The 25,427-nt window shown below is 39.9% G+C and overlaps 1 protein-coding gene across 2 annotated transcripts in view; it reads right to left on the bottom strand.

The window, feature by feature from the left end:
• Positions 1–25,427, bottom strand: part of dpp10 (dipeptidyl-peptidase 10 (non-functional)) — a 251,290-nt gene that overhangs the window by 148,063 nt on the left and 77,800 nt on the right. The window contains exon 1 of one of the 2 annotated variants that reach the window (XM_085434454.1): positions 81–513. The exons of the other annotated variant lie outside the window; for it this stretch is intronic. Within the exon in view, the coding sequence (XP_085290580.1) occupies positions 81–137 (57 nt within the window). The 5' untranslated portion in view covers positions 138–513. Of the gene's footprint in view, positions 1–80; positions 514–25,427 lie in introns of those variants that run through there. 2 annotated transcript variants of the gene reach the window in all.

Below are 25,427 nucleotides of genomic sequence, written 5' to 3'. Positions count from 1 at the left end.
TGCGGAACAGGTTATCCCGCAGAGTTTAACATAAAGCACAAGGGTAAAGTGGAAGTCAAAAGAAAAAGCCAGTTGCCCACCTCATCCTGCTGCGGTTGATTCTGTCTCTGATTCGGCTGCTCCTTGGTAGCTGTCATTGTAAAACTCCTCGGAAGGGAAAACTTGGTCGAATCCCAAAGAAAAGCGGACAGAATCCCGTTTTCGGCGCAAAATAAGTCTGATGAGAGAGGCGGGGAGGGCAAGGCGCCGTCTTGTCAACTGCGGAATCTTAAACAGGAGTGGTGGAGCGAAGGGACGAATCCGTCACGATTGAATATGTGCGAGGTCTTGGCGAGCGTGTGACGAGAAGCCAACGCAGCCCTGTGCGTTCACATCAACCCCCCTCCGGGAAAAGGGAGGAGAGTTTCGGACACGCTCGTTTGCTGAAGCGAGAAAGACGGAGTGTTCTCACATTTTACCAGCCTGACACTTCTCCGGGGTGTCTGGCCTCTCTCCCTGTCTACTCTCAGTGATGTTGGTATTTTGGAGGATATAGCCCAAGACGGAATGGAGGAGGGGAAGGAGGAGGGGAGTGTTCAAGTGGTCTTGTGATGGTTTCCGGGGAGGGATGCTTTTGCAGGACCCAAGTTTCAAAAAAAAAAAAAAAAAAAAAAAAAAGACAAAAAGACAGTGCGAGCTGTCTCGGCTGACGTGTTAGCATCATGTGCTGAAAGGTGCACACAGGAGCTGTCCGCGGTGCTGAAAGCCTTCCTCTTCTTTACTGTTGTGGGCGCGCGTAACACCGACCCACCTCTGCTTGTTATCGTGCGTTAAACACCGGCCATGGGCTCAGGGAGACGGCCGCTTTCCAGCCGCAGAAACCCGCTGCTTTTGTTATACGGGAGCCTTTCAGATGGCGGCGAGCGAGGAGCTTAAATGGTCAATAAAGGGAGGATTGAGCGTGGCTCACAAAAGCCTCGCCGCCGGTTGTTAAAATACGCGCAGGGCACGGAAACGATCGCGTCGGTGTTTGGAGTACTTAGCGGAGAAATGACACCTGTGAACCCGCCGCTATATCAAGCTCACCGCGGGGCTTATGAGAGAGCGAGGTCTGCTTCTGTGGTTAGACGCTCAACTTTATGGAAGCCGGGCAGGCAGAATGAGAGGCGGTGATATTAGGGCTCATATCGCTAACGCCTGCGCCAGACAAAGATCAATAGTTTATATCTGCGTTTGACTGTTGCTGAATTACTAAGCTTGTTAGGGATTGTGAGGTGAAATAACTCTCACGCACTCTGACATCTACCAGACTGCGGGCAATGGGTGGGAGGGAAGATGTCATGTGCTTCAGTACTGAAAGAAGTCTTTAATCAAACAAGTAATTTAAACAGGAATGTCAATCAAATATATCGACTAAAGCTATTAAGCATCAAGGCACAGGCTAAGAAAAGACGAGTAAGCTGTAAATCACTCCATTTCATCTTTAAAAGTGTTTAGATATTTTCCTGTTTTTTCTTGGTTTCAATCACAGTTAATAAGCTCGTGTGTGTGCGTGTGCGTGTGTGTGTGTGTGTGTCTGACTATTCCCCTTCCACCTACCACCATATGTTGTAGTTTGTGGCGATCTGAATAGTTTAGATCCCAAAACAAAAACGGTGCTAAAAGTAGATATTTACCATAGGACCCTGGCTTCAGTCCATCTTCAGTGATTTTTATCAGCTGCTTTGAGGGGTTGATTTTTTTTTTTAACCACACATACTTCTTCAAAGGCAATGAAACTTCACCTTTTTCTAGCATTTTGTGAATATTTTTTGTTTGTTGTTTCCATTTTTCACAGCTTTGATGTAAACTCAAAATTAAGCTCCAACAATGACGGAGACATGTGTGCATGGTGCTCTAATCATATCCCTGCTTTCACTCATTGACAGCTCGACATTCTCCAGGGACAGCCTCCAGATGTACAAGCATTCCTCTCAGACCTGCAGCAGTTTGAAACTGGCCCTGCATTATTGATTACCCTTCAAACTGTTTTCTATTCCACAGTTTCAAAAGAAAACTCACGGGAGACTAAAATGAATCACCAAAATGAATCAAAATATACTGATATATACTAAATACACTGCACTATACACTCCCCATTCTTTTTCCAAAAGAGATTCCTGCATTTGGTGTTTAAATGTTGTTGTTTTTTTAAGTCTTATTCTGATGTGATCGTGAAAGCCATCATCATTTTCATAAAATCATTTGGTGACCCGCCGTGGAAGAGTCTGTACTCAGATGTCTTTCATCTTTCATTTGTTATCCGTCTGTAGAACCGCAGAGATGATATCTCATTGGACAGGAGTGGAGTGGAATATAGCAGTGTTGAAAAAGTGGTCTGTTTGTATTATAATAAAGACACAAATCGATCTGCGTGCTCTATTTTGTGGACAGGAGTAATCAATCCACTTTGAAGTGGAAGTCAGTCCAAGTCAGCCTTCAGTTCCACATAGTGCAGCTACTGCAGCAATAGTATTAAGAGAAGCAAAATTGATCATTTACTTATCTTTTTTTCCTAAGAAAACAACAAAAACGTTCTGATATGTTTTTGTCTTATATAATGTAAACCCTATAGAGTGTAAATACATAAATAAAATTTCCACATTTAGATTTCTTTGTAAATTCTCTTGTTATCTCAAAAAGGTCTGGATTAACCTGTTGTTTTCCAGCTTTAAGCACGGCAGATCTGAACAGCACATCAATCAGTTTTCCTGTAGACTCCTGGTGGAGCATAGGTCCGCAACACCACGCCAGCGGACTCTGTTCTGGGAAGCAGGGAGCAGCACATATATGACCTCAAATTTTAAAAAATTAAATACATTTCTGGACAACAGAAATGTATTTAATTTAATGTCCTCTTGCCCCTGACTATTCCCCTTCCACCTACCACCATATGTTTTAGTTTGTGGCGATCTGAATAGTTTAGATCCCCAAACAATAACAGTGCTAAAAGTAGATTTAACATAGGACCCTGGCTTCAGTCCATCTTCACCGATAGTGATTTTTATCAGCTGCTTTGAGGGGATGATTTTTTTTTACCACACACACTTCTTCAAAATGTCTTTACAATTTTAAACAGTTTGTTTTGAATTTAATTGTTTCCACATTCCAGGATAGTTCCACGTTTAGTGAAGACCCCAGAATTTTGAAAATGTTGGAAATGTTACATCCACTTATTCATAAGAATTGCCAGGAAGTTGGGTGAAAAATCACAGTCCAACACTAATTGTGAACTTGTGTCTTGAGCTTCAGTCCGTTCAGCTCTGCACTCTACACCAGCTGAAGCGGACTTTGTGGAAACACAGATTTCAACATTCACTTGAGAAACCATTCATAAAACACTGACAGTGTTGTTAATTGGCATTCCATTAGTACTGTTCTTATATTACAATCACATTTCTGACTGACAGACTGCTGATGAATCTGCTTATCTCAGTCAAAACATCAGCATCTTCTCCGGCTGATAAAGAGTTCAGGAAACAAGCCTGATACTTATGTGTACTGCTGGCTAACAAAGCCTAGGGGAGCAAACTTTACTCCCACCTCTAGTACCACAGACCTCCAAAAACAAATGGATGTGGAAACTGAAATCAGCTTGGTTACTAACGTAGGTTGTAAGCTAGCAACACTTGCAAAAGCTTACAATCCTGTACCACCCTCAAAAATACTAAAACTCCTAAAATGCTGTGTATAGTTCTTAATACAGACACATGAAGCCCACAATTAGGAAAAAGCAAAAGCCTGACGGGGTGAATATTCCTAATTCAGGTTGATATGCTATGATTAGCAAATCCCTGCTCGGGGAGACGTTTAGCAATACTCATTTTCTTCCCTGTCACCACACATCTGTCCACTCAGGTTATTAGCTGGCAGGGAAAAACCCAAATGTCCTGGGGCCAGCCGTGGACTATTTTGGCCCCTGACATTCTGGAAGAGTTGCTTTCTAAGTGTAAAAGTCCAAACAGGGCATAGAATGTGGAATTTGTTTTTCAGAAAGAAGAACTTGGATTCACTTCCATCTCCAGCACAGTGACAACGCAGAGTAAATCCCCTGTCAAATATCTCAAGGAACTGGGAGAAATGCCAGCAGAAGACCTTCACACTCGCATCGAGGGCAGACTAAACATATCTCTCGCCCAAAACAGCGACGCTCAAATATTGACATGTTCTGTTTGAGCAGCTCTACCTTCAGAATGTCAGAGACGTGAAATTAATATAAAGTAAACATGCAGCGTAACAAACGTACAAACAGCGTCGGGCGGTCATCTGTGATGGTAGACAAAGGTTTCTGGGTCTGAAAAGAATTTGACATGATAATCATAAAATTAAAAAAAATCTGTTTCATGTTTTTTGTGGGTGTGTTGAGTGCATTAGTGGAGCTCACATTTGCATAAATTCCTCTTAACCTTTGCTTGCGTGTACCACTTTCTGAGGGAGACTAATGGAGTTTGCCTGTTTGGGAAGAGGGAGTGATGCACACATTGGATCTGCTTGGATGATGAATATATGCAATAACCTTTAGAAAATTGTTTAATTTAAAGGTAAAGGTTGGATCTAAGTTGGTTAGCCTCCATAAGCATCTTCAAAGTTTCTTTCAGCCTTAATACTATGAGTTTCTGACTTGGTTGGATGAGAGGATGAGATTGCATACCGCTGACTTCGAAACAGTAAATGAACACAGGATGGACACACTGCTTTTAAGGACAGGTTGCTGAGAAAGAATGAATTTTAAACCTGATGTGTTTGCATTTAGAAACCAATGGAAAGATGCAAGCAGGGGCAATGTTTCCCAGAAACGACAGAGTGAGATTTCCTGTTTAGTTGTAAATAGCTTTTGGCTAATATTTATACAGTTTGAACTGGCTGTCGGCAGATCGAACTTCCTTAGACTTTACAATGCAGCATTTATCGATAAGTGAATTATTTTGTTTTTAGGGAAAATTAAAGTTTTAAGTTCAGTATAGCAACTCAGCAAACTGTTAAACTTTTGAGTGGTTTAATGCCTCACTTTACTGGAGTTATGTAGAGCTACAGTTTAGTGGAAACAGGTACATTGTGATATCACTAATCTGTGCAGTAATCTGAGAGACACCAGGGAGCTTATCTCCCACTTTTCAGAATATACCATATGTTGTTCACAAAGAAAAATATTATTTGTAATTAGTGCACATAAGCACCCTGTGAAAAGACAACAGTGTTACGTTTTACTACTTGTCTGCTTCATTATTCTTTCTTTTTTTAAAAAAAATCTTAATATAAACACAGAACAGCCGTCACTGTATGTGACTGAATGACCACGGTTGCCTCAAATTAAAAGAATATTTAGGGAGGACTTTTGCCGTTTCAGCCTCACAACACTGCTGTTCACTCTGTATCAACAAGCAAACTGACAGCTGGCTTGTAAATGGCAGTAGTGAAGCCACCAATAAATATACCGTGCACAAACTGGTGCAGAATAGGTGTTCAAATATGTTGAGATCTTATGACCTCATAACAGCGTATAAATCATTTTACAGCCTCCCTTTTATCCATTTTCTCACACTTGTCAGGGTCCAGGTCATGGAAGAGAAGTGTAAGCAGAGGTGCCTGGACCTCCCTCTTCAAAGACAGCTAAGAAACATAATCTCTCCTGGATGGTCTAGGTCTGCACGGTCTGCCCAGGGATCTCCACCCAGTTGGAGAAGCCTAAAACATCCCCACTGGTTTCCTTTAGATCTGGAGACACGGCAGCGCTACTGTGAGCTCTACCAGAATCACTGAGCTCCTAACCCTTTCTTTTCCACCTGAGAACTATGGCTTCAGACTTGGAGGAGCTAATTCTCATTACAGCTGTTTCATTTTCACTCTCATCAAACCATTTCAGTATTGTCATCCTGGAAGTGACCACTCAGGAGAGAAGTGCTTGATCGCAGATAAAGATGATCACACAGCAGACTGTTGTATTGATTTGCAGGGACATCTTTCCAAAGTATAACGAAGCCACCAGATTCTCTCACTGTGGATCTGGAATCTGTTGTCAGGAGTTCAGGTTTTTCTCCACTACAACATCAAATGTTTTTACGTTCAAAGTGATTTGCAAATAATCAATATAATAACATCACTGGTGACCCATCTAGGACTGGGGTTTCAGTTTGCTTAACATTTTTTAATTTACATAGAATTTCTGCTTGTTTGAAACATGCACATGTAAATGCTCTTAACAGAAAACAATTGTCTGTATTGTAATTGTAACACTAATTCACAAACAAGTAGCAGCCACAGTTCACCTTTTGGGCCGTCTGTGGCTATAAAATAATACTTCAACGAACTGATTATAACATGGCATAACCAAAATAGATTTAACTGCACAGTATACATTAACACTGACACCTTAACTTCCCGAATGTTATCTAGAGTTATCAAAACTTTAAACATTTAAACCTTTAACATGCACAGACAAATATAAAGAAACTGCACGAAACTGAACTGAGCCGATCTGCATTGTGTCACTGATGACTTCCAGCACATTCTCAGCTGGATTCATGACACAGCTGAGTTACAGTTGCACTGATTGCAGTCAGATTGATGAGGGGATTTGAGTGTAATCTGTGCACTTCACAACAAGCGCTCACTTTTTTTTCCTTCCCCCATAAATGTGCTCATGCAGAAGCTTGGTCTGCAGAGGTTCTTTGGATGAATACCTCTCTTGCTTCTAACAACATGATGCACAGCACTGGGAGAATAAAGGCGGTGGCATTAAAGCTAAGCAGGCTAGGCTGAACTGCTAGCATGAAGATCAAAGTCTGTGCCTTAAAAGATCTAAGTTTGGAGTTTTGCTTGGGTATGTTTGATGTTTGTGTGTGTGTGTGTGTTTTTTTTGGGGGGGGTGGGGGTGGGGGGTTGCAGTGAATTGTAATGAAAAAAAAGTGACAAGATCAGTTTGTGAGAGATGGGCGAACATGTCACTCCAACAATGAAGAGTGAAAAACATCTCTGGATGTGCTGTAATTCTGTGTGGTAGTATATTATAATTGGAAACGTGACAACTGAATTTTAAGGTACCCAGAGTGTGAGAATGAAATACTTTATTTTAAACAACCCAGTACAGTTGTGGAGTGCCAGAGACAGAGTGTGTGGGTGTGGAGAGCAGAGGAAAGTGTGGAGGCGATGGAGAGGTGGGGACACAGAGAGGGAGGGAAAGAGAGCCCCTGGGGAGGTGTTTCACCGAGGTGTCTGCTGTTGATAAAGTATTTATGACCCTGGGGCAATTTAGTGCAGACACTCAGGAACTCCACGCCACCTCACCACTGATGAAAGTTTCATGACCAAACTCCAGTGTCTGCTTCTGTGGCTTAGCCCCAGCAGCTCACATTCAGCACATCACATTATTACAGCAACAGCTGGCACTTCTGATGGGGAGCAATATCACCACTCTGACTCTCTAATAAATAGCAGTCAAGCTCTTCCTTGGTTGGTACTCTTCATGTACAATTCTTTAGTTTCTGCAATAAGCAGACATTTCCTTGTAATGCAAAGTCACTCAAAATGACAGATGCTAAAGAGTGATTTGTTTCTTCCTGAGGGTTTTTCCCTGTAATCTTGAGTGTAGGATTTGAGTTCTGCATTCAAAAGCAGAGGGAAGCTGTCGCTGCTGATAAAAGTGGGCAGTGTTGATAGAAAACAGGGATTTTATTTCCAAGCCATACTGCACACGTATTTCTTTGATCAGCTTTGGAAGCGGTGCAAGAAAATCCTGTGTAATGACTATTATTACGAAGTAAATCAAGCTCAAAAACAAAGATATGTTTGAAATGTTGAGAGCAACCAAAGTGTAGGTTTGGTTTCAACCAGTAAAAACACAGATGCCATCGCACAAGGAAGAACTGGAACATACAGCCAGAGTCATGTAGCACCATGTTTAGCCACAATCCTGCAACAGATGCACTCAGAGGCCTGATCTTGGCGCCATAGGATTCAGTCTGGGATAACAAGCAAGTGAAGACAGAGTTCTCCAAACATTTTAGTCATATGTATTTCTGGCATTCTTTTTAATGACATTTTTTGACCTTGGATTTCACTGCGTATTTCTTATTGGTGTTTTCTGTCAAGTGCCTTGATGCAAGGCATCCTGTTTTGTAGCTGCACCAAGCCAAACTGACTGATATCAGTAATCATGGAATTGATATTTTGCACACCCCATACCATCAGAGATCCAGGCTTATAGCTTGTAATGTAAAAAAAGATGATCGTGTGTATTTATGGATTAGTCATTCTTGAGATCTACACAGTCACTAAGCCAAACAGCAGCCTTTTCTCCATGTTTTCTTTCATATTTGAACAGCAATTTCAGTTTTTCAGACAATCTAAGATCAGAGCTACCAAATGACCACCAGTAGTCCCTTTGAAGTGACCATAAGAATAATACTGAAAAATACTTCCCAATAACTGCCCATGTGGAAGACATGGTGCATAATTTTTGCAATTAAAAAATGAATATCAGGGTTATTTAGTTTATTGTGTAGCAACAGATATACTAAATGGTAATGAATAGTAGGAGAAATTATGGCTTTGTCATCTTTAGCTATAGATCAAAGTAACTGTAACTGTAATTATATTTAGAAAGGATAAATGCAGAGGGTGGACTGATTAAGGGCCAAATGCCATCACACTGAGCTGCAGCAAGCTTCAGTCTCTACAAGGAAACACGATGTGCTCCATCCAGCAAACATTAATTCATTAAGTCAATTTTATGCAACAGGGCTCAGATTATACAGCTCCGAGGCACCCTGCTGTTGACATTGCAACGTCATTCATTTTTGCAGCTAGTGTAATCCTTTTATTACTGTTGTCTTATCCCGCTGTGCTTGTTGATACCATCGAGGGGTGTATCAAATGAGCTGAATGAAATCCTAATGAGGGGGTCACTCAGTATAAGAGGATGTATTTTAACTACACTCACCAACCTTGTTATTAGATACACCTATACAACTCCTTGTTAGCATTTCAGCATGTAGACCTCTCCAAGACATTCTGCTGAACTTGAAACAGGAAGCTATTTTCTTGGCACACTTTGGGCCAGCTGCTCATCATTTAAACAACATAGCTTGTTTGTGACCATGTCCATCCCTTTATGATGATAATGTACTTCTGATGGCTGCTTCCGGCCACCACCATGGCACAAAACTCAAATCACCTCAAACTGGCTTCCTTCACATGACAATGAGTTCACTGTACTCAAACAGTCTTGTCACAAGACCCCAGTCCAAAAGAGCACCTTTGGGATCTGTTGGAAAGGAAAATTCACATCATGGACAGGCAGCCATCAAATCTGCAGCAACTCTGTGAAGCTATCGTGTCAACATGGACCAAAATTTCTGAGGAATTTTTGCAGCAACTCGGTGAATCTGTGGCATGAAGAATTAAGGGAATTCTGGAGGCAAAATGGGGTCAAATCCAGTATTTGAGCAGTATTTGAACGGTGATTGTATTTCTATTTATATACTTTTGCTGGGACAACGGGAAATAAAGGCAATGATTTATTGAAACATTTGCAAACATATGTGGATAGACAGTATATAAGACATAAAAGAAGAGTCTGTACACTTCTAATGAGCTTTAAAGTCAATATTTGGTATGATCACCTTTATTCTTCAACACAGTCTCAACTCTCTTAGGGAGCTTCCTTGAATTTTCCTTTGGAATATTTCTCCAAGCTTTTTGAAGGACCATCTTTGGATCTTGGCTGTCATTCTGTTCTTTGTCAAGATGATCCCACAACAAAGCTGAGGTTCTGGGGAGGCCAATCCCTTATTGATATTGTTCAGCTGTGTATGTCGCATTGCAAAGCTTTTACTGCATGGAAGTGTTGTGGAAGCAGATTTCTTTTCTGTTGTATTAATCACATATTTAATCATATCACATTAGTAATAGTAATGTCACTTTCTCACTTAGTTGTATGTATGTTCACTACAGAGGGGCCTTATGCTCTACACACACAGTGAGGCCATTGTAATGGGAGATGTTAAACAGATAGTGAGACTCCTCCTGCCTATCATAGATGTAAATCCTTAGGTGACGGCCAAGGAGAAAACAAGGTCATAATTCTCTCTGTGAGGGAGGAGGTATAGCCCCCTCCCCGAGATGGGGCAACATGTAAGAGTTTGTGAAATGTTGTCTGCGTCTCTATATGTAAGATCTAAAGGTCGTGGCCACAATTCAGAGATCACCCTAGTGTTTGACTGGAGTGGTTCTCTCCACATTGCAATGTGTTTATTAAACCCACTTCAAATCAAGCTCAACTTTTGCTCAAAATCCCATTTGCTCCTTTGTGTTGCAGGTTATTGCTAAATTTTCCATAACAACCCCCAAACACTGTCTAATAGTGCTACTCTGCGTTCATAAGTATATTAATTTTGGCAAGATACTGAAAAAACTAACACTCCTCTGAAGATGACCAGGTATAATGACTGGACTGAAAATAAGTGAAAAAGCAGCAAACATCCAAAAAAGAACTTTGGAAGTCGTTCAGAAAGACCTGAAGAACTTTCGCTCAACATCACATTTGCTTTTTTGAAGCAAAATATAAAGAAATGAGGGGCAACGCAAGGCTTTCAAAAAGTATTCTATATCACAGGCTCCTATAATTTTTTTGACAAGATAGAACATTTTCATTTCTTTGCCTAATACTCAACACCTTGTTACCAGTGACATTCAAGTCTGGTTGATATCGCATTGATATCTGCTGTAAATTTGGACATTTTAACATCAAATTTTTCAGGGACTGGCTGGCTTTTGAGTGGCCGTTTGAGGAACTGTTTTTCATTTTTCATCACTCTGAATTTGTTTCTTGGCCTTGGTTGACAAGGAATCTAAAACTGCAAGGGGTAAGAATGATTCTTTTTAGTATGCATGAGTATATTTTACCTTTTTCTGAAACCAAGTTGTTAAAAAAAAAAAAAACAAAAGGAAATATGGAGTAAAAATGAAACAAATCAGCAAGTGGGGAAAAAAGCAAAATATGTGCAAAAAACAATTTGAGACAGAACAGAAGCTGCAGCCTTCTGCCCGACAAACTTATGAGTTACTTCACAACAGCCACAAATTCAGTCTCTTAATGTGGACATATTGCTCTTTTCTACAGCACTCCCATAGCTACACTACAGAGGTCATTTGGAAGATGTGCATTGTGTTACTTTTTTCCCAAAAACTTTAACCAAGTCGAAATTGCAGGTATATTTCACAGTAAATAATAAATATTGAATTCTGTAATGACATGAATGCCTCAAAATGTAAAACACACCTGAATCAGGTAGATTTTTAGTTCCATTTTTTATTGCATATACTATGTTTAAAACAAAAGCAGCAAACACTAGTCGAAAAGCCTTTTTTTTCACCATCACAAATAAATTCATCCGATCAATGTTAGAAAAGCTGGATGTTTTATTGGATATAGGCCCAAGCAAAGCACCCACAGGCAATCACTCTGCCCAAGTGTCCTCAGCCGAAACACTGAATTCCTAACAACTAACCACTAACTGTGGAAGGCAGAGAGTGAAAAGCTAGAATTTCCCACAGGGATCAATAAAGTCCAGCATTTCACACTCCATTATAACAATATACTGCTCTCCACATTTCAGAAGTGCAGCACACTCACACTCATATTTTTTAAGCAGCTGGTTAGAGCCTTGAGCAGGTTGATATAGATGCTTTAGGACTTATTTGTAAGAGCCATTAGATGAGTCTCACCTGATGTTGAGTACACAAATAAGCCCTATTTGTTAGGTTGTAAAACAGAAGGCTATCAATACTGTGTTTCTTATTGTCCCGTGTAAACTATTGTGTGTTTCCAAAGCTTTATATGGCTTAGATTCTCTATGCTGTATACCACAGAGCTCCACACCTGTGTAAAAATATTTTAGCCACAAAACAAAGTGGAACATTTACTTTCATTAGCATGGAAACACATAGTGCATGTATTCTAAGTTGCAAGCTCTATCATCGTGCTACAGCTGTGCTAGAGCTCAATCCTGAAAAATCATCAACAAATGAACTAATTTGTCTTGTTTGAGTACAGCTTTCTAAAAAACGAGACTCCAACTACTTTAGTTAAATAATATGCTTTTTAGGCAATCTATTGTACTCATTTCTAGCACTATATTTATATTCTTAGACGTTATTAGAGTAGCTGTGCACGGCTCACAGTTCAAAATAAACCTTGTTCATTCTATGCTGGGCCTTGTTGAAGCTCTTTGGGTCATCATCTGCTGAAAACCAGAAAAAAATCAGAAGAAAAGCCAGAATATGGGTGGACCTTCTGCTGTGTCATGGCCACAATGCACAATCAGTAACGTCATACAGAATCAAAACTAGAACATCTAGGGTACATCAGTCTCAAGCTTTTTTTTTTTTTTTTTTTTTTGCCTGTCACTCAAGCTTTAACAACGGACACAAATAAACGCTGCGTGTCGAAGAGTTACGCAGGTACGAAGAATTGTAAGAAAGCAATAAAAACATAGAAAATTGTCAGTTTTGCACTTTTAAATAGTTGTGACCACACATTATGGAGCCAACTCTACAGTAAACATGTGCCACCTCTCATACATCGGCACAGTATATATTAAAGCACGGGTCAGTGAAAGTACACAAAACTACAACTTAAAACAAAGCCATCCGTCTGCAATTTAAAATGTTTGTTTCCCCACTTGCCCTCACTTCTCTCCCTAATTCCATCCTCTGCCACTAAAAACAAACCTGCCTTGGAAATATAGGCAAAGAGCCCCCTGCACTAAACATAATGAAGGCAAATTATGCATGTATGCAGCTAGAAGACACACAAAGCCTTATTCTAAATCAATATAGCCTCGGGGTCGTTACGGGAAGCTCCAGCCCTTCCTCTATGATCAAACACTCTGCCTCATTTGCTCTTGTGACGAAGTCGAAGCGCTCAGCATTCTCACTTCTCAAAAGCTTGTTTCTGAATTCTGTGCATCATGGATCAACAGAAGTAGGCGAGAATTTGGCTACAGTGTAAAGGGTACGGAAAGCCCTCAGGCATTCTTCGACATTGGGTGCAATGTTTCAGAAGCTAAGGCAGCTTGCACTGTGTAAAGTCATCCTAATTACTGACACGAGTTTTGCACATAAGGATGTTTCATTATATTCACGCCTACAGGCTCTGAGGTGATTGGGCAAAACCTGATTTGTTCTAATGTAATAGCACGGTATGGTCCCTACTGGTTTACATGTCCTTCCTTTCTGACTCGAGCATCATATGCTATTTCAATAAAATATGCGCTAGATTGATATGTGTATTTCATAGACATTAAGACTTAAAGATGTACTTTCAGGGAAGACAGGAACGCCTGTAGGCAATGCATAGATTGCTTATACCAGGCACGGACGACATAAGAATATCTATTTTGAGTCATATAAAATAAGTTCTTTAGACCAAAGTTTAACAACGAGAGACTGTCACTGTGAAACTGGGAGGTATTTAAGGTCTCCCTCAGGGACTGTGAAAGCCCTTAATACTTCTTTTCCTCAAGGCTGCAATGCTGCTGACTCGACTAAGGGATTAGCCATCCAATCAGAATATTCTAATCTTTAAAAAATAAAGGAAGGGGTTTTTCTGAAAGATGGAAGAATCAATTATAAAAGCTGTTATGAAGGAGTTTGCATGTGCAAGCAGATGCAAATGGACATATTTGCATTTGTTTGAACCTAATAATACAACTAATATATAGGCTTTTATTCAAAACCTAACGAGAAAACAACTCTTTAATTGAACTCCATATGAAATACAAATTTATACTTTTCCAGAGGCTTTCTGAATGCTTTTGATAAAGTGTTTTAAAGCTTTTGTAATATTTGAAACTCAGGCACTTGGGGTAGTTTAGCACAACCCTCTCTGACTGGCGGGTGGTGGAGATGGACGAATCAATAAGAAGCAGGTAAAACACAACTCACAATCCTCAAGCTTTAGTTTCATGTCGTGTAAGTGAAACATTAACACAATAAATATGGATGCATATTTATAATGTACAATGAAAATACTGGCTAGTGAATTTGCTTTGTAGTGGAGACATGGGGATGCTCCTGCTCCCTTTATTTCTTGCTGTTCGTTCCACATAAATAACACTAGTAGTAGTTGCTGGCTCTTCCATGAATTTCTCATCCTGTGGACAAGCTCTAACTCAACTTTTGTAACTGGCAATGACACTTGTTATGTTTTTCCTCCAGCCTCTGCGATCTCAGTGCACTGTCATATGACCACTTCCCCACTGCTGAAGGTCCTGGTTAGCATGACCATCTAGCTCAAAGCAGATCTCGAGAGCAAGAAAACACCAACATTGTATGTTTCAGTCTACAGTCATGGACTTGGCGCCTGTCAGGTCCAGGTCGAAGACTCTGGTAACACTGGCATAACTATACAGAGCTGGCCTTCTTACCAACAGAGAAACCACAAGACAAGGGACAGGTTAGCTGGTCATCAGTGACTAAACTGTTGTGATTTCCTTTTAGCAAAAAACAAGAAAAAAAAAGGAAATAAAACAAAAATTCGAGACCAACTACCAAAGTAAGGTCTCTTAGTGGGAAAGTTGGTATATTCAAATCAAAAATATGGCAGCTCTTTCTGTTCTGCATTTGTAGCTGGCCATGATCCAACTGTAGTATCAGACAGAGCCTTGAAATTCAGGATGCACTTACACAAAATAAACTGCTGAGTCAATCTTAATTCTTACCATGCAAATATTTGTAATTATTAATATTTCTCATACTTTGCTTTCAGTGAATCACTGAATTTGAGAGCCATTATTGTGGTGACATGCAATCAGCACAACCACTTTATAATAGCATCGCTCGCATTCACTGCTCAAAATATGACATTTTCCTGCTCAGTATTTTTGTATGATGTATAGTATATTTATGTTTGTGGTAGTTCCACTGAAAGCAAATTAATGCAAACATACCAAAACAGTAAGAAAAAACAAAAAGGAGCTAAAACTTTTATCATTTGAGGAAACACAACAATTTAAATCATAAGTAAATGCTGATTGGCTAAAATTACCTTTCCAGTTGCGTGTGAACATATTTAGAAGGGAATGCAGCACAGCAAAATACTCACATCTTACATAAAATTCAAAACAACATCACTGGCTCCTTTCCTGCAAGAAATATTCTGGTCTCTTACAACTAGAGTCATATCCACAGTCCTCCATGCTCAGTCCCCAAAGGAGTAAAGAGCTTGAGCTAACAGAAGTGTGCATGTTCTTCTCAGACATGGAAGGAATTAGAGTAGCAAACTTTTCCCCCATGGGTACAAAAATAGACGGCAGAGGCAGACTGCAGATGAGATCAGTGAGGATCAGTGTTGCTCGTGACAGCTAGCCCTAGGTAGCTTAAACATTAACTGGGAGCTGCCTTGGGATCAATGATAGCCCAGATAGAAACTCACCAGTGGCCCTTAAGTGGGCCAGTGTCTGCAACAGCAGCAATAGCCCTCCACCAGGCTCTTCAGAGGGAATACCAGTCCACTCAGTCTGAGTGGATGTGGAACTTAGGTTTGTTTAGTCTCAGGTTTCAGTTTAATTCATTTATGCCTTCATTGTCACCTTATCCATCAAACCTCACATTCAGGAAGCTTACAGATACAAAGGGACTTTTCTCACTTTGATAAAGCATGTGCAGAAAATATAGACAGCAATAACACAAATAGTTACATTAAAGAAACAGGTGACTCTTACCAGATGATACTGTTATTTAAGCTAAAAAACAAAGAGTTTAAATTATTTTAATTATGTGTACCAATTTATAGAATGTCTGCAGCAATGGCCTACTGAGCAACTCTAACTGGAGGACCCCAGCAGTCCGGGAAGAACTGGAAAACACTGGATATATGGATGGATGGACACATTAGGTTTACCAGCTGGTCTTGGTGTTTGCTGTTTGTACACTACTTGCCCAAACCAATGAGTTTTTAAAGATTTTTCACAGATGCCTGCTGTGGTTAAACAAAAAAAAAAAAGAACAAAAGAAAGAAAGAAAGCCTCTATAACAGTGGTGAGAGTGATGATATTAAAAAATTGCACATTTGTTGTACACATACTACAACAAACAAAAATACAAATAAAAAAAAGACACATTGAAGTGTTAATTGGATCAGAAGAAACACCACAGTGCTGTGTCACATTATTTTCTATAGTACCTTTTGATGCATTTTATTATTGTTCATATTGTTGGTTCACATATTAAATGAGCAAAAGCACAGATTAAATACTATTTTTACAAATACTCCATTGCAAGTAAAAATCCAGCATTCGAGGTCCTCAGCAGCATGAGTGCAGACAGAGTGAGGGGATCATATTTCTCCGTTACCAGCTCCTCTTCAGCTTAAAATCCTTCTCCTCCTACAAAGCCTGAATGATATCTTAAAGACCTCGTAGTAGCATATTATCCCAACTGAGCACTTTGCTCTCGGATTGCAGGCTTACTTGTGGTTCCTGGAGTTTTCAAAAGCACAATGGGAGGCAGAGCCTTCAGCTATCGGGCCCCTCTTCTATGAATCCAGCTCCCAGTTTGGATTCAGGAGACAGACACCATCTGTGCTTTTAAGATCAGGCTTTAAACTTTTCTTTTTTGATAAAGAGTATAGTTAGGATCAGGTAGCCCTGAACCATCCCTTAGTTGTGCTGCTATAGGGCCAGGCTGCTGGAAATCCTTTCTCTTTCTCCTCTCCATTCATTTAAATTCCACTGCTGCGAGGCATAAACTCTGTCTTCTCTCTCCCTTAGTTTGCACTGTGTTCTGCCTTTTCTTTCACTCTCATAGTGTACTTTTCTGTGCATATCTCTGGCTTCAGCGCTCCATGTTCACGACCTGTCCTCAACCTTCTCAGTGCTTAATGTCTGATTGTTGTCTTTCTGGTGGAGTCCTCCAGGTGGAGTTGCTCAGTAGGCCATCCTGGCCACTGCAGACTTCTATACATTAGTACACATAATAAAAAGATATATTTTATTTCATCCTAACCAATGAAGGCTTGTGGTGACCCATCCTGAGTTTTTTTTCGTCACCAATGTTACGTAGCTCAAATAAATAATTCTTGCTTTTTTTCTCACTCTTTTTTTGCAGTTTTGTGGGAAATCAGAAAACAACTTTCTTTGCTTTTATTTTGAAGAACTTTAAACTTTATATATATATATATATATATATATATATATATATATATATATATATATATATATATATATATATATGTATGTGTGTGTGTGTGTGTGTGTGTGTGTGTGTGTGTGTGTGTGTGTGTGCCAATGCAAGGCTGCTTTTACTGTAAATGTGTGCGCACAGATGTTTATGAGAGCTGTTATATATATATATTGCTTTTTCCTCGTTGTATATTGTTTTCTTTACTTTTGCACCTTTGTGGTCCAGCTACCCAGTTTCGCTGTGCAAGAAACCACACAATGACAATAAAAGCTCTAAAGTCTGTTAGTTTGCTAGTCCTGAAAGATGTCAACTCACATTAAAAAAAAAAAATAGGTTGACGCAGAATGTAGGATTTTGAACAACAAGTGGACTTTTTCAGAGGTAAAGCCATGGGCGTAGTTTTTGGAGAACAGATTAGTGCGTTTGAGTTTAGATTGCCATTACAAGATTAAATATGTTGAGAAATATAAGACTGATGCATAAACAGAAACAGACATCTTCAAAAGCAACAAGGGCTTTTTTAAAACCGAGATTAGCACATCCATTAATAGAGCAGCAATTATGGATTATTTGGCAGCGACGCACTCAGTGAAAGGGACTATGACAGGGAGTGACTTCAAGGAGATGACCGCATGCTTGGTTAGACTGGGGCTGAAATGGGACAAACTGGCAGGTGTTAAAACCTTGTAATTTTTCTATGGTTTTCAGACATTTGAATAGGATGTAACATAAAATGACTGAAATGAACCCAAGACAGAAATGAGTATCCTTGCATTGTATTACACATCAGGAGCTGCTTAAAATTCAATATTTTAGTTACAACATCAACAACAATGTGGTTAACTTCTTCAGGGTGGGAGCACTGAATCCCAAACAGATTGTTGCGTTTTCCAGGTTCATGAGATTGAGCATGGTGAAATGAGCTACCACACAGCAATCAGGTGGTTCAGCATAGGCATGAAACAGGTGGGGACATTCAGGTGTAGAACAGAAGGCAGGTCTTGCTCCTGCAGTTGATGTGACTGCACTCATGAATTAATTAAACACCAAACTGTAAGGCATTTGCATTTGAAACATACAGTCTGCAGAAAGTTGTAGTTTCTTTCAACCCAACTGGAGAGCAACATTCTTGCTCACATGGAAACAGTGAAAGAAGCCAAACCATCAGCTGATCGCCTCAGCTGGCTCTCACCCATGTTTGGAGCCCAGCACGATCGTTTTTTTAAGGCGAACTGAAGACGTCAAAACAGTTGAGAGTGAAATGCACATGATTTCACTTGCGGTGTGGATAATGTATCCAGTGATGTTCAGGTTGAACTCGCTGACCTGCAGTCTGATTCACTGCTGGCAGAGCACTTCAAATAAGTATCACTACTGGATTTCTATTCTTCTCACAAAGAGGAGAATTTTCTACACAAAAGTAGAGCCTTTTATTTGCTTTGCACATATATTCATATGTGAACAAACACTCTTAGTGATGGAATTTAACATTCAGACATAGATCCTATCTCAGTGACCTTTGCTTTTCCACCTCAGGCACTGAACCTGACTTTAATACACTTGTTCAAGCCCAAAACAAACTAAATTTCTCTCGCTGAGCAGGAAAAAGAAAGAAAAACTGCAGATAAACTACAAAGTGCAGTAAATGGTGAGCATTTGTGGAAGTTGCCATCTTCCATGCAAAGTGCAAAAAAACTCCTTTAATTTCCTAGCAGCCAAAGCAAGACGGTTTTTGGTGCAGCAGCATCTTTGTGCCGTTTCACCTGGTGCTTGTACTTAGGCTTATATTTTGGTAAAATGAAATTTTTAATGAATATTCATTTTGGATGGAAATAAGTACTTACTTAGGTACACAGAGATCAAATACTTCGCACCACTCCAAACTGCATTTGTTTATTCACATACAGAAATAAAATTCAAATTTGAAATTGCTTATGGCACACAGAAAGTGACTTGCTGCATTGACTCAGCAGTCTACACTGCTGCCTCAAGGCATTTCTGTCAAAACAAAAAGAAACAAAACCTTAAATGGAGCAGCTGACAGGATTAAGGAACAACTGAGGGGAATCTCTCGCTTTTCAGTGATCTGACAGAGAAAGGTGGGAGAAAAGGGGACAGGAGGAAAAGAGAGGCGAGACAGCAGAACAGCGATGAAGAGGGAGAGCAAAGGACAGAGTGACTGCATGCTACAAAGCCGAATCTCTCGCAGCTCTGTGTGGGAGGGGAACAACATAGCTGATGTGGAGAAAATAACCCGTCCTGATGGATAGCCTGGATCGCCATTCAGCTAACTGCAGGCCAAGGCTGCATTCCATCCAAGAGTCGAGGTTGTTAGCCACATGTTAGATGCCATCACCTCTACCTCACACAGGAATGTGGAAAAGTGCTGCTGATTCATTTGCCTTCAAACAGGTTGTCGAAAGTATCAAAGGAACAGATGCTTGTGTATATTTGAAATTCCTACAGCTGTCCGGTTTTAAGCATCACTGTGAAACAAGTATTACATTTTACAATACGAGCTTGGATAGAGGCCTCGGATTGCTCATTCACTTCTGATTTAAGAGTTTTGATATTTGTTTGTGGAAAGCCTGACAGGTTGAATTGAATCACTTGTTGGCATACCGTAGGCTGCTTTCCTGAAAGGATGGCAGCCTCGTCAAATGATTTTTAAATCCCCACAATACTCTCCGTGGCTCTAAATTACAGAAGCAAATAGTGGCTTTTTACACTCACACAGCCTGATGGCTCGAAGCCCACATCGCTGGCAGGCTTCTACAATCAGATTGCCTGATGCCATCAAGCCCCAAATTACCTCTTGAGAGGAAAAAGAAAAAAAAAAAAATCTTAAAATCACACAAACTCAGTTCACAAGGAAGTCAGACTACAGTTCTCAGAATGCATGTTTTTTTTTTACCTGTGAGATTCAGCATTTCAACTGCACTTATTGCCATCCAGGAAGCATTGCATTAATTGTCAGGCTATCAAGGAAAATATAAAGTGTGCACTGTAATTGTAATTCAGCTGGCAGCGATGCTGAAGGTAATTTACATTCTGGAGGATTGTTTGGGAGTTGTGCGGTTGTTCTTCACTGGAGCGGCAGTAAGCACAGCAGTAGAGCTGGTGACTATACGCAACAGGTAAGGAGAGTGCAGGAAAATAGCGTGTCAGTTCAGTGCATGTGAATTTTTTATAGTTTTCCCGTGGTTTTTGTGTGTTTTTTGTTTTTAATTATTTTAATTAAATATTATTTAAGAGTTAGGAGAAGATACAGGCAGCAGTGGGTTAGCCTTATATAACATAAACAGAGATGGGCAGTAACGCGTTACTGTAATCTGATTACTTTTTTCGAGTAACGAGTAAAGTAAGGGATTACTATTGCAAAAACGGTAATTAGATTACCGTTACTTTCCCGTAGGAACGCTGCGTTACTGCATTACTAAAACCGTGATTTTTTGCGAGAATGTCTCACGACAGTGACGTAAGCGAGTGCGCCGTTAGTGACAACAGCTGTGTGCAGATCAACAATGGATCACATATCGATTGTGGGAGAGAGTATGAGCGTGCAGCGTTTAAAGCGTGGAAGTACTGACCTTACTTTGAGTTTGATTCCATAAAAAGTGACAAAAACATTAGCGTCCGTTGTGCGTGGGAAGAAAACTTCTTTTTACAGCGAAAAAAAACCCTAAACTTCCAAGCAAGCACCGAGTGCGCTATGAAGTAATGGGAAACTCACAGAGAAAGTCGCGGATTCTTCAACTGACCGCGGCACACCTGCACCAGGGTAAACCTCCGCCTACCGCAGTCCTGCTTTACAGGTGAAAGTAGAGCAACAGGACCGCTGAGTCTTTGACTTTATTTATGTTCTGCTGTGTTTTACTTGCATCTATTTGAAAGAGTGAGTGTAAACACAAAAAATATTTTATTTTATGTGCTGGAATGTGTAGAAAATAGGTTTAAATGTTAAACTAATTTATTCAACTCAGAGAATGTTGCATATAATTAAATTTTTGCTTGATGCATAAAGTTAAAAGATTAAAACTGATAAAACAAGTTAAAAAAAGAGACTTTTCCATTTGATTACATTTTGTATGATGGATTATGCAGTAAAAGTAGAATTACTTTTACTGCATAATCTTTACTTATTTGGGGAAGTAATCAGTAATTACTTTTTTGGGGAAGTAATCAGTAATTAGTTATGATTAGTTTTTTCAAGTAACTTGACCAACACTGAACATAAAGAGTGGAGACAACTAGTTCTGATAGCAGAATGTAGCTCACTTATCTGTTTTGGGATGCTATGTCTCATGAATATGAACCTAAGTCCACCCATCCATCTATTTTCTTCCCAACATCCAGTTTACTGCACTCTACATCTAATTTCAGAAACTGTATTTGAGGGTGGATTTGAGGTGTTCCTGTGTGCAATACTAAAAGGTTTTTCAAAAGTGCATAAAACTTGAAATGCAGCCTCAACAGGCTGCAGTCAACAAATTGGCATTTGACTAAAGTTAATTGGAGTGCAAAGCACAATAACTTCATCAGGTATTTCTAAGAGCAAAATAGTGCCTCTTAAAAAGTTTTTCAAAATCAAAAGTAATTTGAATGAAAATACAACCAGAATTAAACATGAATAGAAAAAGGCAGAAAATGTTCTGGATGTTTTTGAAAATGCTTTTGAAATTGTGACAAGATTTATGATCAGCTCATGATTCAGGACACTGTCTATAGCTGGAGTACAAATTCATCAAAAAAGTCTTTGAAATGTCAAGACTAAATCATTTAGACCGTTGAAGCTCATTAATAAGACAATTAAACTGATAAGGCTGCTGCAGAGTGGACATCTTAACAACATCTAATTAACAAGCGACTGCAGGAGGTGACATTCAGACCTTTGGCATCAGAAAAAAAAAAAGGTACAGCTGGGAGCGAGATTAGGGTTTGCAGCTCGACAGATCAGAGGTAAGAGCTGAGATGTGGTAAAGTTTTAATAGGACTGCAATGTATGCAGCTCACTGTTCGCTTGACTTGCTTTGCATAGCTTATTAAATACCCATTTGGAACATTAGCATGCTTTGACCAGTTTCCAGCTTTATCCCAGGGAAATTATGTTATTACGCTAATCCCGCTGCTCTGATTCTTAAGCTGTGTCTCGAGCCAAAGGGACACAGAACAGTTGATGTAAGTCTTGTTGCATCAATTGCTTCACAGGGAGTGTCCTCCCTAATGTCCATCCTCACCACTGCCTTAATTTAGAAGCCACTCCAGACTTCACCTCCCCATCAATTTTCATCAGAGTCCAACTTTTGATCCACAAGTGCCCATTCTGCAACTCAGCAGGCCTCATGCCTTAGAACAAACAAAGTCACCATTCCCATGCCCTCTTTTAAAAAACCAAATCCATCCTATTAATTACCATGTGCTACAACCATCTTCTCCTCCACCGTGCAACGCTATCCTTTGGTGAGGAAGAAGATGGTGGGGAGCTGTGATGGATCACCAAACTGCCTCTCGTCTTTTACTGTACCTGCACCACTATCATAATGAAATCTAAATTACAGGCTGTGTCCTGGGTGCTCATCCATCCAGGTTAGTGCCGCCTGCCTCGCCGTTGCAACCCTAACATCCCATTCTGAAGAGTCTGTACACCGGGAAAAAAAGAGTAATTTTTGGCTGCTTGACATTTAATAAATACATGAGAGGCAGTGAAGAGAAAGAATTGGAGGGGAGGGCTTCGGCCACATCACTCATTCTTCTTTCATGACTGGGAAAACAGATTTCTGCCAAGAATGTGGAGGAAATAGCAGGTCAGTGTTCTACCTGCATGTAAAGACAAAGCAACAGCACGTGGTGTGTGGTGTGCTTTCTGACCTCCACTGTCTGTGCCTCAGTGTTTACAGAAAACATATCTGCTGATGCTTAATAGCAGGGACTCAATGTGCAACTAACACCTACAGACATCAGCGTTGTGTTGATCAGAGACAAAAAGTAGTTGTCTTTTAGAGGGCATACACATGCAATACACACTGCAATAGAAAGACTAGTTGTCAAGCTTAAAGTGTTCAGAAATAACCAAGTAAGTTACTTAAACATAAACAAGCCTTTAGGCTGAAAATAAGAACAATAGTGTTCACCTTTAGCACACAGAACAGCAGCACATTAATGAATGTTACAGCGTGTAGCTTTTCAGACAGCCTAAATTTCTTTTAGTTATATTGGGGTTTTTTGGCCCATATCTTTGAATCAGAATTATAAAATGAATGCAATTTTGGAACAAATGTTACAATTTGATGTTAATGTGTTGATTCACTGATTTATTGATTGACTGATTTTGAATACTAACTGACATAAAAGGCTTAAAAGAGCACACAGATGTGATTGTAGTTTCTGGCAAATGAACAAATTAAAAAAATTAATTTTTCTGTACTACTCTAGGAAAAAGGGGCTGTACTTCTCACTTGACTTGGCTAGATTGTGTCCAACAAGTCACTAACATTATTTTGAGATCTGTGGACTTTTCCAGAGTATAGATCCGCCCTTCAATTTTGATGTCTAGTGTTAAAAACCCAAGATGACTACAAACTTATAGCTGATGTCACGGTGCCTATGTCCTTCTTTTATATACAGCTGATGCAACATATACGTTACATATACCTCAACATATGTTGCACACCTGAAATAAGTGCGGCCCCAAATTGTTGTAAAAAGTTTCTTTAAATGTTGTTTTGTTTTCTTTTTTCTTTTCTTTTGTGTTGGTACTTTGCTGGAGTTACAATAAGAGAAGCATTTACATTTACTGTAAGGTTAGCTACGAATTAAAACTTTGAAACAAAAGTCGCATTACAATGGCATGAGGAGCAGTAATAAGTGTGTGTTTATTGTGTCTTATTTAGCAGCCTCAGCTCAGCTTCTTTAATTACTGGCACTGAAACCTGCTGTTTAATTGGATTTTTTGTTTGACTGGCAAAGGCTTTCTCTTATTAGTTCTCCAAAGAAGAATTGTAACTACATTGCTAGTGCGGAAAATGTGGCTTGTCAGAGCCTAAGTCCGCAACGTGGGAGCTGCAGGAAAGAGACCTGAAATGGGCTTTAGCTAGACAGTTCTGACACAGAGGAGGAAAACAGGGAGGGACTGTAGGGCAAGTGCATGTTGAAGACACCGCAGCAAGTAACTCACCTAATGGCACTGCCTTCTGGTCCTCTGTGAGCACTTTCAACCCTATTCCGAAAAAGAACAGGAGGAGAAATGAACCAAATATAAAACAACGAGCCTGAAGGGACAAGTGTTACACACCAGAGTGCAACTGGTCTTTTCCTCCTCATTATAGTCACTGGAAAGTCACTAAATCACACCTGATATGTTGTAAGCCACTGCTGGAATATTATAAAACTATTAAGGGAGTACCAGACTTACACTAGGGCTCAAAAAGATAAGCGAACAGCAGCACTCCAGATTTTTTTGTTGATTGGGTTTCCCATATGCACACTGCTTTCATTTAAGGTGATGAAGTTTTCCCTTAAGGATCCTGCGTGCTTAGTTTCATGAAATCACTATTTGTGCTACTTTGTTACTCGCTCACTGAGTGAGGTGGAAAAGCATGCACACCTGTGCATGTAGTCCGGCAGTCAGTGAGCTGTTTATTTAACCTGTTAGATAGCATGGATAGTGTAGTTACTGCTTCGTGCGTGGTCTGTTAGACCTGCTGCAATGATATGCTGATCTGTATCAAAATAACACTGAAACATACAGCCACTTGTGCATCCTCCATCCCACTGTCCTTACTTCAGACATGAGGCAGAGTGTTGCAACGGTTCGCATTCAATGTTTTTTGCACATGATCAGACTCTGTCTCTGCCTCTACACAACAGCTCAGCTTTGAAGCACAAACTGTGGTTATATATCAGCTGGATTAAGAGAAGATTAATAGGAGACTGCATGCGATAACCAGTAACTCATCTCCAGAATCACAGCGTGATGCTCGACCTTCACCAAACAGAGGTTAAAGGGAATCAACAATGACAGCACTGCAGCCAATTGTGTTTTTACTGTAACTGAATAGTGTTGTAAATATAATGTTTTTGTTCCAGGACAGTTACTTTGAGGTAATTTGCTGTTCTTCCCTTGACTCAGGAATTCCTCCAGAGACAAAACGCTCAGCTTTGTACATTAGCTGTGACACTGTTAACTTTATAGCGGTCATGGTTTTGGGGTCTTTGACCCAGCATGTTGA

Source organism: Copadichromis virginalis, linkage group LG16 (genome assembly GCF_057382275.1).
Source record: "Copadichromis virginalis isolate Kocher_CV1m ecotype Utaka linkage group LG16, C_Virginalis_male_GT1.1, whole genome shotgun sequence".
NCBI classification, from domain to species: Eukaryota; Metazoa; Chordata; class Actinopteri; order Cichliformes; family Cichlidae; genus Copadichromis; species Copadichromis virginalis.
This window is presented reverse-complemented; position numbering and strand designations above follow the sequence as displayed.